Source organism: Clytia hemisphaerica, unplaced genomic scaffold (assembly GCF_902728285.1).
Source record: "Clytia hemisphaerica strain Z4C2 unplaced genomic scaffold, Clytia hemisphaerica genome assembly, whole genome shotgun sequence".
Taxonomy (NCBI): domain Eukaryota; kingdom Metazoa; phylum Cnidaria; class Hydrozoa; order Leptothecata; family Clytiidae; genus Clytia; species Clytia hemisphaerica.
This window is the reverse complement of record NW_027103442.1, coordinates 3,811-17,976: the sequence shown is the minus strand read 5'-3', so window position 1 is coordinate 17,976 and position 14,166 is coordinate 3,811. Positions and strand designations below refer to the sequence as shown.

Below are 14,166 nucleotides of genomic sequence, written 5' to 3'. Positions count from 1 at the left end.
AGGGTGGTCAATAAAATCAGAATTTTTAACATATCCATTAGTACCTACCACCCTCCTTCCAAAGTATCCATTAGTACCTACTACCCTCCTTCCAAAGTATCCATTAGTACCTACCACCCTCCTTCCAAAGTATCCATTAGTACCTACTACCCTCCTTCCAAAGTATCCATTAGTACCTGCTACCCTCCTTCCAAAGTATCCATTAGTACCTACTACCCTCCTTCCAAAGTATCCATTAGTACCTACTATCCAAAGTATCCATTAGTCCTACCCCCTTCCAAAGTATCCATTAGTACCTACCACCCTCCTTCCAAAGTATCCATTAGTACCTACTACCCTCCTTCCAAAGTATCCATTAGTACCTACCACCCTCCTTCCAAAGTATCCATTAGTACCTACCACCCTCCTTCCAAAGTATCCATTAGTACCTACTACCACCCCCATAGTACCTCCTTCAAGTATCCATTAGTACCTACTACCCTCCTTCCAAAGTATCCATTAGTACCTACTACCCTCCTTCCAAAGTATCCATTAGTACCTACCACCCCCCTCCTTCCAAAGTATCCATTAGTACCTACTACCCTCCTTCCAAAGTATTTCCCTGAAACGGATCCTTGTGATTTATAGCAGGATTCTTTAATTCCAATTCCTGCTCATAAATGTTACTAAATGTCATCCTGACCTCTCCCCTTTTCTTTTCTCAAATAGATAGCTATAATTAGATAAATAAAAACAAACCAATAGAAAACAGATCGACTGTATAATACCAAATGTAGACACCTTGTAACATCTGGAAGAGGAAGATGTTTTCAATATGATCAGAGGTAATCACATATTGAATCAATTGGAGGAGGTCCAATGGGGTAAGGTTTGAAATGCAGTGGAATTTCATAGGGGTAGACGAAAATCCGTCAAAAAAAAGCGGAATTCCAAGGGGGTAATGATTAGAAATTTGTAAAAATTCGGAATTCCAAGGAGTATGATCCTAAAATTGGCTGGAATTCCAAGAGGGTAGGTCACAAAAGGTTGGACCTCCTCAACAGGGGTTGCACGGTTTTTTCTGGAAAAGCCCATTTTTGGAGTAAACGAGAAGGACATTTTTTAAGCAAATGATGCTAATTTTTTTAATTCTGTTCATGAACACACAAAAGATAAAGTATACAATAGTTTGTTTAAAATGTGGACCAAATTAACCCTCGTGATCAGTCGTCATACACGTTTTTTTATAAGAACATAAGGCTTCGATGGCGAAAATGTTAAGAACAAGTTAAAAACATTTTAAGGCTTCGCGGACTCTAAAACACCCAATTTCTTAGGAAAATGGACAAAAATACTCATATTGCGAAAATAAGAACATGTTATGTTAAAAGAACATTTTTAGGCTTGAAACTCAAAAAGTTGAGAACCGAAGACTTCAAAAATTTTGGATGCTCTTATAAAATAAACGTGTAATGCGGACTGGAACAGGAATCTAATATTTCGAATTATAGAAAGTGTTCAAGAGGGTTTCCCCTTGAAGGGAACTGTGAATTAGTTCGAATTACAGAGAGATTCGAATAATAGAAGTTCGAATTAGCATAAGCCAGCAATACATGCGGCTCTAAATTTTGAATTATCTGCAGTATTTCTTAGCTCTACTCGACGCCCTTTACTTTATAAGACAAACTGTGTATACTTAATAAAAAAATCCTACAAACTAACAAATATGATAAAAAACTAATTAATATGATTATAGTAAACAAAATATTTGGAAGGGTCATAACCATTATCTCTCTTCGATCTTACAGCATAAGGAAGTGAAACTCCAAACCGAAGTTAATCGCTGGTGTCTTTACCAAAGACCATATTAAGGTATGTAGAAGAAAAGCTTCAAATTGAGGCACTTTTCTATAAAAAGCTAATTGAGAAAATTATGTTTAGTGGCTATGGTGGTTGATAAAAAACATAAAATACTAAAGTTTCAGGTTATGCTGTTTACGTAAGTAAACTTTATCTCGAAGGAGTTTTGTTCATAGTTATCTACATTCATTGCAAAGAATAGCAAATTAAGTTAAAGACTGCTGCTTTTACTAATACATTTCCATTCTTTTATCTCGTAGGTTCTTAGATGACACGATCTTTCAATAACAACACATCCTTTAAATTGATCGAATATAAACAGATGCAAGTCTTGGCAGCGATTTTATTCAACAAATTTAATAGTAAGTTTCCAATTCAATCCATCCTATAATGTACAAAAAACATTGTTTTCTACCCGGTGTTTTTCTTTGTTTAGTTGGAGCTACTTATTTATTGTTTGTTTTTCGAGTTGAGTCGATAGCTGTATTATAAGTCATGGAGTGATGGAGTATGGTTTTTAAAGAGGGCTAAATAATCACTTCCAGAGAGACCGTTTTAGATTGTTGATTGCACGAACTGTGTAAACAAAATGAATCATAAACGTAATGTTGAATATTGGGGGCTAAGTCTAGAATGATCATCCTTTTGGAAAAACTTCCCATTAGATTGAGTGTGAGATGGAAAATAGTAAGCTTTTGACGAGACAGGTGATAAATTTACGAGGAAAACTCTTTTTGGAATACTCTTGAAAAATACCCTACCATGAAAATGAAAAAGTAACAGCGTCAATTTATTTGAGCTATTTAAATGCTAGAAAAAGTTTTTACTTCACTGCAGAAACTCAGGGAAATGTCTCTCAATTGGAATAAGAGTTTAGGCGGGGATTTGTTTGGTTTTAGGGACAGTCACCGAGAAAGAATATACCTTGTAAATTAATTACCAGTTCCCTCAAAAATAGTCTGTGCTGTCAAAGGAATGATTGGTGTATTGAAAGTAAAACAAAGTTCTTACCTCCTGGGTTTCGTCGGATCAAATAACGACGGATTTCATCATAGATGAAAATGGTCAGACTGAATGGGACTCCGCAGAACCACCATGTGGCGTTCAGAGGGCGGAGACGAAGGGCGGTATTCAAACCAGGGGCGTAGGAGAGAACAGCAGCAAGGGTGGTTTCGAACAACAAACCAAAATTCAGCATGTGGTTTCTACGAGTAAACAAGTGATAAAACGTTTCATTAGATCAGGAACAAACAGGTTTTATCCAATTGTCCAAGAAAAACGCCAGTGCTGCGACAGATATTCATACATATTATTCAGACGTGTTGTCAGCTGTCAAAACGCCTTTCATTTTCGTCAAGGGGTAAATTTTTCTTTTGAAAATAATTGCTAGAAGCATCTTGAAATTCAAGAATAAATAGCTTTCTTCCAAGACTATTAATGGATCAGTGTAGCTTGCTGGAATACTTTTGTAATCTTTTTAAAAAGGGAAGTCGAGTTTTCCCGAAGATTCACTTACTTCATTCCTTGGTGAACAATGGAGAGTTTCCTGGTTTTACAGATGATCAAATCAGCCCATTGTACTACCACAATGGTGGTAAAGAAAGCTGTATGGCAAGTCAATTCCAGTTCTTTGCGTTGAAAGTAGGTCCATTCACTACCGTAGGAATCTGGTACTGCGTTGTTCAACTTGTCATCCCATTCTGCTCGGAGGTTGAACAGTCTTGATGGCAAGAATCCATTCTCACCCATGATCACAAAGTAGGTGAAAAAGCCAGCAATGGCCTGGAAAGGTAGTGAAATGTTCTAAGTTGATAGTGCTAGACAGCGATGGTTTGAGAGAAACACTGTGGAAAGTCAAATAATCATAGAGATTAAGAAAAGCAAGAAGGAAAGGTTTCTTGCTGAAAGTACCCTACAACTCTCTCCAAATGGGAAAACATTCTTTTGCTTTTGTTCTCATGTTTATCAAGTTAGGATTTTTCTTTTTTTCCCGACAGATCTCAGGAATATTAATATCAAGACCGTATTTACTTCGGCAATACTCGAGCGAGCGCAGTACAAAGGTAGAGCATCCAGCTACGGTGCACAAGGTCATGCGTTCGATCCCCGGTCGGTTCATCAAAAACTTAGTACAAAATGGTACTTAATGCCTCCCTGCTTGATGCTCACCAATTAAGAGAAGGATAAAGGATAGGTGGCGCAATTCCCTACCTTCGGGTAGATAGCTATCGTAAAAGGATCCTTCGGGTCGCCTCCGACTGCGGTCGCAGACTTACTTACTCAGACATGTAGTGACTTACAGTAATGAAAAAGCGTCTAAAGTGCAGTGGCTACGGTTCGCAAGGTTGCGGGTTCAACCCCCATCCGGGTCATACCAAATATTCCCAAAATGGTACTCTCTGCTTGATGCTCAGCAATTAAGAGAAGAATCAAGGGTAAGTGGAGCAATCCAGGAAGAAGGAGTGTGCGCCCTCCCTTACCTTCGGGTAGATAGCTATCGAAAGAGGAGCCTTCGGGTCGCCTCCGACTGCGATTGCAGACTTACTTACTTGGTAAAAATATAATCCAACTTTACCTGGATCATACCAATCTGACCATACGACAAACTGATCAAACGTTGATTCACCAATTTATCATACACTGGATCACGTGGTTTACGTTTCATGATGTCACTCTCGGCTTTCTCGTAAGCTAAGGAGATAGCTGGTAACATGTCAGTTCCCAAGTCAATACACAGGATGGTAATGGTGCCAAGGGGAAGTGGGATACTGAGTAAGATGAACATCAGAAAAGGTGAGATCTCAGGGATGTTACTGGTCAGCGTGTAAGCAATGGATTTTTTGAGATTGTCAAAGATGAGACGTCCTTCTTCAACTCCGGTAACGATTGAAGCAAAATTGTCATCCAATAAGATCATGTCTGCTGCTTGTTTGGAGACGTCAGATCCAGTGATCCCCATGGCAACACCTGAGATTGAGAATGAATGTAAAAACTGTGATTAGATTGTGGTATTTTAATCACGTGGTACATTGTGGTGAAAAATACATGATATTCATTGATTCTGTAATCTATGATGCGGAAAGAACGCATAAAATTGTGTCTTTTACAGCCTAGTTTCAGATTTCAATTGTGTTGAATATTTGTTCGTCATGGTATTCATAGGCGCTTATATTTAAAGTTATCTATAATCAAAGCCTCTATGGAGCCTGTAGTCAGAAAAAAGCTTGAAGCCCCGATCTTCACGGGAATGTCAACAGTGATGATAAGTAAAAAATATATTTGGTCTAATTTTCAAATATAACTCATCCTACGTACCGATATCAGCTTTCTTCAAAGCAGGTGAATCATTGACACCATCTCCGGTAACGGCAACGATAGCTCCTTGACGTTGACATCCTTCAACAATGATCAATTTTTGTTGCGGTGAAGTTCTGGCAAAGACAATTTCTTGATGAGTTCGCAAGATCTCATCCATCTTATCCTGTTTCATGTCTTTCAATTGTCCACCATGAACTACACAAGCTTTAGCATCTCTTGGGTTGACCAGCTCTGTAGGGATGTTCAATCGTTGTCCAATATCTTCGACTGTTTCAGAACCTTCGGAGATGATACCGACACCTTTGGCGATAGCTTTTGCAGTGATCGGATGATCACCTGTCACCATGATGACTTTGATTCCTATGAAGAGAGAAGAATCAATAGGTCAAATATGATATACCCAATTCACGCATCGGTGATATCCTCGAAAACACTACCACCTTATTACACGAATATTACTAGGCAAGTATAGTATTCAACGGCTTTGAAATTTGCACGATCTGAAATTAGCACGAGATTTTCTGCTTTTTCAAGGAAACAGCGGCTGGTTTTAATTAAGGGTTTTTTTATTAAGACGAAATTTTTCAATTCGTGTTGATAAAATGACTAGTAATATTCGTGCGATTAGGTTAGTGTTGAGCTTATTTGCATGATAGCTTGTGGTGACTGGTGACGCAGAGCTTGCTCCTCAACAGAGTCTATAGAGTCTCCAAAAGATTTTTTTTCTCACCTGCACTTCGGCATTTGTTGACAGCATCAGGGACAGCAGCACGTGGTGGATCAATCATGCTCATTAAACCAATGAAACATAAATTCTCCAATGGGAAATTACGTGGTTCCTCAGTATCAAACTCAAAACCGCGTGGAAATTTATCAGCTGGTAGGTTAAAATGACAAAATCCTAACACACGTTCACCGAGGCCACCAAGCTCAAGATAAGCAGTTTCGAAAGCTTCCTTTCGTTCAGCGTCTAATGGATATTCGGTACCATTATGCATAATGGTAGAACATCTCTCAAGGATGCGTTCAGGTGCTCCTTTCATGACCAAAAGATATCTCGGGTCATTCGGATCCTCCATTTCGTGGATTGAAACTTGGTATTTATTTGTCGAGTTGAATGGGATTTCTGCAACTTTCAGATTCCTTTTACGGATTGCTTCAACACTACCGACTGATAATTCAACGAATTTCAAAATGGCTGTTTCGGAAGCGTCACCTGCGCATTCTTTCTTTAAGATTGGGACACCTCGTTGTTCACCGCGGAATTCGGCACGGTTACACAAAGCTCCGATCTTTGCCAAAGCTTTCCACGTTTGTGAACCTTTGTCGTGAGCTATTCCTGATTGATCTTCTGTTGTATCGGCTTCAACGATGGTATTATCGAACCACATATGAGCTATTGGGAAGAAATGATATAGTTTGAAAAATAAAAGTCAAAATCCTACACGTGGGTGGACGAGTTGTTAGAGAGTTTCCAGAGCTATCTTTCTTAGTAGCTAAGTTCCCATTGGGAACTAAACTATCTGTAAATTCATTACTAGGCTCCCCAAAAGCCGACTGCGCCGTTATGGATTGATAGAGGTATCTTTTGGTGATTTTTCAAGGCTTTAGTTTCTTAAGGGCTTACGATTGGTATCTCATTACCAATCTGTAGAAACACAAGCTCGGAATGTTCTCAATTAGCTCTAAAGTTTTGGCCACAGTTCAGCCTAGTGTTCTTATATAAATTGTTCTAAAAAAACGTGATTATTGCTTACCGACAGTCATTCTGTTCTGTGTCAATGTTCCAGTTTTATCAGAACAAATAACCGAGGTACTTCCAAGGGTTTCTACAGCTTCCAAATGTTTGACCAAACAGTTCTTGGCTGCCATTTTCTTTGCTGTCAATGTCAAACATACCTAAACGGAGGAAAAATGAGCACTAGGATGAGTATAATGAAAGTGAGACTGATCCAGACTGATCTTGATAAGGTTGGGTTTATTCATTATACTTTAAAGGTTTTATCTTTAAATAAAACTGATATCGTTTGCTTACTCATCAATTTTAATTCACAAGCTTTTTTACATTGGATTGACACGGATGTGGAGCAAAATTGGTCAGAAACCCGGGGGGGGTACTAGGGATGCGAGCTGACGGGGGGGGGTGCCGCCCGACTTTCGAACTTTGGACCCTTACCGGGACTAAAAAGGAGAAAACAAAGGGAAATTTTGGGAATTTTACGACCCTTAGCGGGACCAATTTGACCAATTTTGACCAAATTTTGATCTTTCAGGGGGTAAAAAGTTGAAATTTTCCAATTTTTCCGACCCTTAGGGGGACTGAAATTTGATTTTCTGATTTTTCCAACCCTTAGCGGGACTTCGGAAGTCCAAAAAAGGTACCCGTAAGGGCGGCACATACCGTACCCTCCATTTGCCTAAGTACCCCCCCCCCCCAGGGGTCAGAAAGAAGAAAAGAAAAATCATTTTTTGCTTATATATCAGCATAATATAATAAAAGGCAGACACTGTCCTGATATGAAATATCTGGGAACACTTATGTAAAAATAAAATCTTTAAATATAACTCAATTTCTTTAAAACCTGTAATGGGAAAATATGATATAAACCAATTATTTTATTCATAGTCATCGCGTCAAATACGCCAAATTCGTATAATGCGCTATGCTTCTGTAATGGAATATTACTTTTTTGTAATTTAGAGAATATAATGTTCATAGATTTTCTAGATTTCAGTCTGCATTTATGCGCTATGGGTTATGCCTACTGTAAAAAAAGGTCGAAAAGGATGCGGTCAATCCCGATGGGCTTCGAGTCGGGTGATGTCTAACTTTGGGCGATTAGACAACCCCCTGAACGTACGCTATGTCCAGGCGCGCCTTACTAGAAGGATTCTTGATAACCAACTCACAACGGACCACGGTTTGAGAGATAGGAAACCATTATAGTAAGTGGATCAGTTTTACTCGAATGTTTACTTGTGGAAAGTAAGAGATAGAAAAAATGAGAATTAGAATAGTTTATTTTCTGAGAATTGCTATTGGTTTGTCAATGAAAAAATTCCCTTTTCTCTTTATTGAATAAACAATTTTTTTGATATCTTGTGATGATTTGACAGGGAAGTATAACATAGTAATGGGCTTTTTCAAAAAAAAATTGAATATAGGGGGGGGTGGAGGATACAACGGTTTTCAGTGATTGCCCCCCCCCCCCCCCGGACAACCCAAATTACCCACGGACAGAGCAAATTTTGATGATTTTTCGCTACCCCCCAGACAATATATCTTCCACCCCCATGATTGGACATTTTCTGGAAAAGCCCAATGTATAGTTCATATGATATATCACTGGCATGAGCACTTCATATTGCCTGAGAATCTTTTGAAAGTTTTATTGTCATGGGGAACAGAACAACTCTGCAAGCCAAAAGGTCGATTAAAAATAACGTAAATTGACAGGGTTAAGATTCCACTAAATCAAAAAGTTTTTAATGTCGATTTTGGTTATTTTTGTCACTTTGTTTGAATTAGAATTGGTTTCTATCAGTTCAGTTCAGTATTTTATCAGATGTCAAGACCAGTTATCTTTTACTCAGGTATTAGATATGGTCAAAATACGGTAATAGATATGGTAACATGGTGAAACTTACAGTGACGGTGGCAAGTAGACCTTCAGGCACGTTGGCTACAATGATACCAATTAAGAAAATGATAGCTTCCAACCAATGATAATCCATAGCAAGGGAAATTATGAGGAAAGTCACACCAAGGAATACAGCAACTCCGGTAATCAAATGAATGAAATGTTCAATTTCTTGTGCAATGGGTGTGGTTCCAGATCCAAGACCTAATTAGAGCAAGGATAGAATATGATTCATTATTTAGTTGCCACTAGTAACAACAAAAAAGAAGTATATTGCCAGCAACTTTTTTTTGTACCGTCGGTTCCAGAAGCAAGACCTAATTTGAGCAAAGATAGAGTTTATTCATTGTTTCCTTGACAATAATAACAACAAAAAGAAGTATACAATGCCAGAGTCTCCTTAACTCAAACCTGGTTTGCTGGTCCATTCAGTAAACAATGGCTTATAAACCTCCCTCCATATCTCGAATTTCTTTAACTCAAACAAAATTCCATGCTCGGTGCGTGTTCGGGTTATAGATGCTACTAAGTATTGCCTAACTTTCCCAGCTACTTTGTTTTTACTGTCAACTTTTTGTGACTTTAAACCGTCGTCAACTTCTGCGGTATTTTGAAGACTATGAAGAAAACAGACAGATTCCTGTAGAATATCCCGAGTTTTCGTATAGTGAATTTGTAAGGAAGGCTAAAAATCTAGTCCGTTGATTTCTACGTTTATCTTAATTCCATAATGTTCAAGTTACCTGATGCTAAGTTAGCAATACGTCCCATAACAGTGTTATCACCACATTGGATGACTATTCCGGTACCAGCGCCTTCGACAGCATTTGTTGAGAAGAAAGCAATGTTTTTGGTTTCCAACGGGTTTTCATGTGTACATTCAGGTCCGCGTGTTTGTGGTTCAGATTCACCGGTTAATGAGGAGTTGTCAACCTTTAACAAGGAAAGAATTATATATTTATGTTTATTTGTTAACCGGTTACTTTTTCGAAGCGGGCTACACGGCTTTTTGGGCAACGTGATTGGTTCTTTTGGCATGACGACGGGCCTACACTGCACAGAGTTGCCCGTTAGGAAAATTCATTTGACGTCACTTTTTTCAAAGGAAAATGAGCACTGCGTATCCTTTCAGGAGATTGGATGCGAAGTAGCATATATGCATATATCAACACTGATATAGAAAGGGGTTTATTTGAATCAGGCCCAACCAAAATTTCGAATTTGAGCTTAAAAAAGAGTGAAATGGCATCAATGATATAATTTCACACGTTAATCTCATTTAGATGCACCAATGCATAGGCGCGGTTTTAGACCATGTCGAACTTATCAGATGAAGAGATTTTGAATCTCCACAACTTTGACACACACGGAGAATAAATTTGTTCAATTTAGGGAAACTTCGGGTTATAGAGTAAGATAATGAGGCATTGTTAACTGAAGGAACACAAAACTTTTTTCAAGTTAAAGGGATTCCAATGTACCAACTCAAATACCCTACTAACCTTTAAACTTCTAGCTTCAACAATACGGAGATCAGCAGGAACTCTATCGCCAGCTTTGATGTAAACGACATCACCAACGACAAGGTTTGTTGCATTCAAAGCCATCTTTTGTCCGTCACGCATAACTGTTGCTTCTTGAGGAACCAATTTCTTGAAACTTTCCATGATCTTTGAGCTCTTTGCTTCCTGTAGTTGATCAAAATTTAAAGCATTTAGAATTGAAAATTTAGTTTTATTTTCTCATTACCAGAGGTACTTCCAATTTTACATTAAAACACGAAGCTTGGATTTAAGACATTCACTAATAATGAAACTTATCCCAATCGATAAAGTATTTGCTTTGAAATTCGAGGCTTGTGTACTGCCCCTTGTCGCTAAGCTCTATCTAGCGTGAATCTGTAGATTGAGTTAGCCTGTACGAAAGCCTATTGTTTTTATAGCGGTCAATTTTCTTGTGCACGATGATTTTAAGATAATTTGACTGTCAGCAACAACCCTGAAAGATAAAAAAGTAAGTCAGTAAAGCCTAATGGACATCACTGACCTGATAATAAGAGAAGATACCAGTGATCACCACGACAACGGTCAAAACAATACCAAGATACAGTTCATCTTGGGCTGGATCTTCCTCATTGATGGTACGAATACCATACGCAAAGAAACACAACAAAGCACCAATCCACAATAACATTGAAAATCCACCGAATAATTTTTGAATGAATTTCAACCATTCGGGCGTGGTTTTGGGTGGTGTAAGGGCGTTGAAACCATCACGTGCTAGATTGGCAGCGGCTTTGGTTGACGTCAACCCCTATGAAAAAATACATAAACATTTTAAAATAACTGCAATTGCATTCTGGTTCCATGCTTGGTCCGATAATGTTAAATATTTTTATGGTGGTGGCACCATTTAGGAGCCCCAAAGCAGTTTGTGTGGTTGGGGTCTTTTTTCTTGTGTGATGGTGTGATGGCCTGATGAAGGGTGCCGCCGAGAGACCTCATTAAGTTTTCGTTTTGATCAGAATACCGTTACTTTAGACGGGTTTCATCTTAAGATGAGAAAGAGTAGGTCATGCGATTATTGGGGAACAGAATAGATTGGTGTGCACTGATCAATATCATTATTAGGCAGTTATTGGACAAAGTCAAATCCAATATGCAAAAATATTGGGCGTGCGAGAAAAGATATTGGACGAGGCTTCGCACTCAATTGTCATTAAACTCGTTGTATGACGTCAATTTTTGAAATATGTAGCCTCCATGGAAGCTATACCGAGTTTATGTATCGGAGGATATCGAGGGCGAAGTAAGTGAAATCGATACAAAAAAAAGTCGATAGTTGATGTACGGCTCTATATCGCCTTTGCTCACCTAAACAGACGACGGTATTTTGGTGTTTTTACCGTCGTCGAGCAAAGTGGACGGTGATTTTGGAGACATGTCAACTATGCTTTATACCGTCCCCCTTGATTTATCTCGAATACATAAACTCGCTTATATATTCAAAAATATTGGACATCTTAGAAGCCAATCAAATGTCGCTATTTACGCGCGTCGGATAATTACCAAATATATTGTAAATTTGATTAAATATTTAGATTTATGACCGACTGTATACGTTCAGTATATGTTTTAAATTTAACAATCTTAGTGTTCGTCACAATTTTTTGTGTATCTTGCAGTATCCGGCCGGGGTCTTCCGGACTGGTAAAAAGACTTTGTTGGGCCCACTTAAAATGCAGAAATGCGATAAATGAACAAACCTTATCAAGATCACTGTCCAATCTTGAAAGCAAACTTCCGAGCTCCACCGTGTGGTGATCCTATGAAAAAGAAAAAACAGTAATATCTATGGAAGCTTGTGATTGGACTAAACAGTTGTGTATCCATATCTCGAACAATCACGAGGGTCATAAATTTGTTCGAGTTAAGGAGAGTTGAATAATGAAAGAAATTGATAATCAGGGAGCAGCAAGAACTTCCCAGGTTAAAAAAAAAAAATTCAAAAACTCTTGAAATAGTAAAAACCAAGATTTAGCCTTACCATCTCCAATTCTTTCTTGAGATCATCGAGTTTCTCTTTCTAGAAAATTAAAAGAAGACCAGATTTAAACTCAGAAAGACTCCTCTGTTTGTATGGCATAACAGACTTAACCAAATCACAAATTCTCTAGTCTTTTTAATACAGAACTATATTCACAGACCCGATGGCCCCTGCCCCACTGTAAATTGGCCAGAATTTCATCGCCGTTGGGAAAATAGCCTACAATTTTAGCCCCACTTCCAAATTGACCTTCATTTCATTCCTATTTAGAATTTAATGGAAAAGATTACACTACAAAATTATTCCCATTGGATTTTTTAAGCTGGGAACAATACCATCTCCATTGGGATTTCGATAGAAATTTTTATCCTTACTATAGCAAAAAATTTCCACCGGGCAGGGTGAGACAGGGGTGTTTTAATACATATATGAACCGAAGAATCGTCAATTGTGTAAAATTTGTGAGAGGATTTGGCACGAGATTCCCAGAGTTTATAAATGACGAAAGCTTTTCCATTGACGCACTTACAGATTGAAGCCCCCAATGACATGATCTCCCTTCATTCAACTGTGGTAAATTGGATGCCAATACCCTCTTGGTGCTCAAGGTTAATAGTTTATTAAAAAAATGTCAACGCCGAAGTGGCGAGAATCATTTTTCGCCATGATTAGTATCGGTACTAAACGCACTTCTGTAAAGCAACTACGATTACCGGACTTTTCCTGGACCCACGAACCTCCGAAGTTCTTTTTTTCGCCTGTCATTTTCCTGACCGGACATTACAAATTGCTTAGCTGAACTTTTCCCCGATTGTTCCCGATCTCTTCCCCGGACAGATGGCTTCCCACCAAACATTAACCAACAGGGACACTTCTCCGACTATACATATCCCCAATGGACTTTTCTCCCGATCCACCCGGCTACGCAAATCCAATATACCCATCCGCAAATTATTCACATAATTCAGAAAACTTTTCAGAATAAGCAACAAAAATCGAACACTTACGCCTTTCTTGTCAGGCATTTTGAACGGATTTTTGTAATTCGTCCGTTAGTGCTCCTCTTCTCTGTCCGTACGGTCGGTAAATGAATGAAAAAGTCAGACTCTGTCAAAACCCTAACACTAAAATTCAATGAAAGATTTAAAATTTGTGCGTGAAGTTTGACGGTGGAGAGTGATGTTTTCGCTCAGATTCCTTATATGGAAATCTTACTCTTCTTTTCTTATGAAAAAGATTGCGAGTTATCACTCGTATCGTAAAGGTTCATCTTTTGATTCAAGAGTTTTTCAAAAATATTATTGTTCTCAAAGAACTAAGATTTTTTAAGATGCTAAAATAAAACTAAATAGTGGTTTAAGATCAAATCGGACGTCATTTTAAGGTCTTTAAAATGTCCTTATGACTATTTTTTCACCAAAGGCGACTGTCATATATTAGATTTTGTTATCTTTTTCACACAATCAAAACTTTTTCTCACATTTTTTAAGTAGCCTTAATTCTCTTTCGTTTTTCAGAAATTTTGAATAGAAAATCTTTTGAAGCTTAGTCAATAAAGCTCTTAAAGCTTACACAATTTTTCGGAGTGTTCTAAAGGTGATTTCTAGTGACCGATGAAAATATGAGAAACTATAAATTATTTTGAGCGAGGTGATCTGATTGTCTAAATTATTATCCTATTTTGAATTTCAAGTTTTAGCGCTTAACCCTATAGCTGATCTTCCGTCTAGTTGGAAGGGTAAAGGTGGACAATAGGACCTTGATACAACTTTGAGATGAGGTTAAACACCGACCCAATAGACTGTCCGGCAATTTTGTCTTG

The 14,166-nt window shown here is 38.2% G+C and overlaps 1 protein-coding gene across 1 annotated transcript; it reads right to left on the bottom strand.

The window, feature by feature from the left end:
- Positions 1–2,096: 2,096 nt before the first annotated feature.
- Positions 2,097–13,485, bottom strand: LOC136798149 (sodium/potassium-transporting ATPase subunit alpha-like). Its single transcript, XM_067054730.1, has 14 exons — positions 13,352–13,485; positions 12,345–12,383; positions 12,064–12,123; positions 10,845–11,111; positions 10,301–10,486; positions 9,542–9,731; positions 8,806–9,002; positions 6,915–7,056; positions 5,888–6,553; positions 5,155–5,517; positions 4,415–4,806; positions 3,356–3,621; positions 2,851–3,044; positions 2,097–2,224 (listed from the first exon to the last, which is right to left on the bottom strand). The coding sequence occupies exons 1-14, from the start codon at positions 13,367–13,369 to the stop codon at positions 2,196–2,198; spliced, it is 3,009 nt and encodes a 1,002-aa protein (XP_066910831.1). The 5' UTR covers positions 13,370–13,485; the 3' UTR covers positions 2,097–2,195.
- Positions 13,486–14,166: the final 681 nt, after the last annotated feature.

What these genes read in the sequence shown, in the direction of transcription:
- LOC136798149 (XM_067054730.1), bottom strand. An exon ending in TCAAGAAAGAATTGGAGATG is followed by an intron (nt 12,124 to 12,344) that starts GTAAGGCTAAAT and finishes TCTTTTTCATAG; the next exon opens with GATCACCACACGGTGGAGCT. An exon ending in TATTGCTAACTTAGCATCAG is followed by an intron (nt 9,003 to 9,541) that starts GTAACTTGAACA and finishes TGCTCTAATTAG; the next exon opens with GTCTTGGATCTGGAACCACA.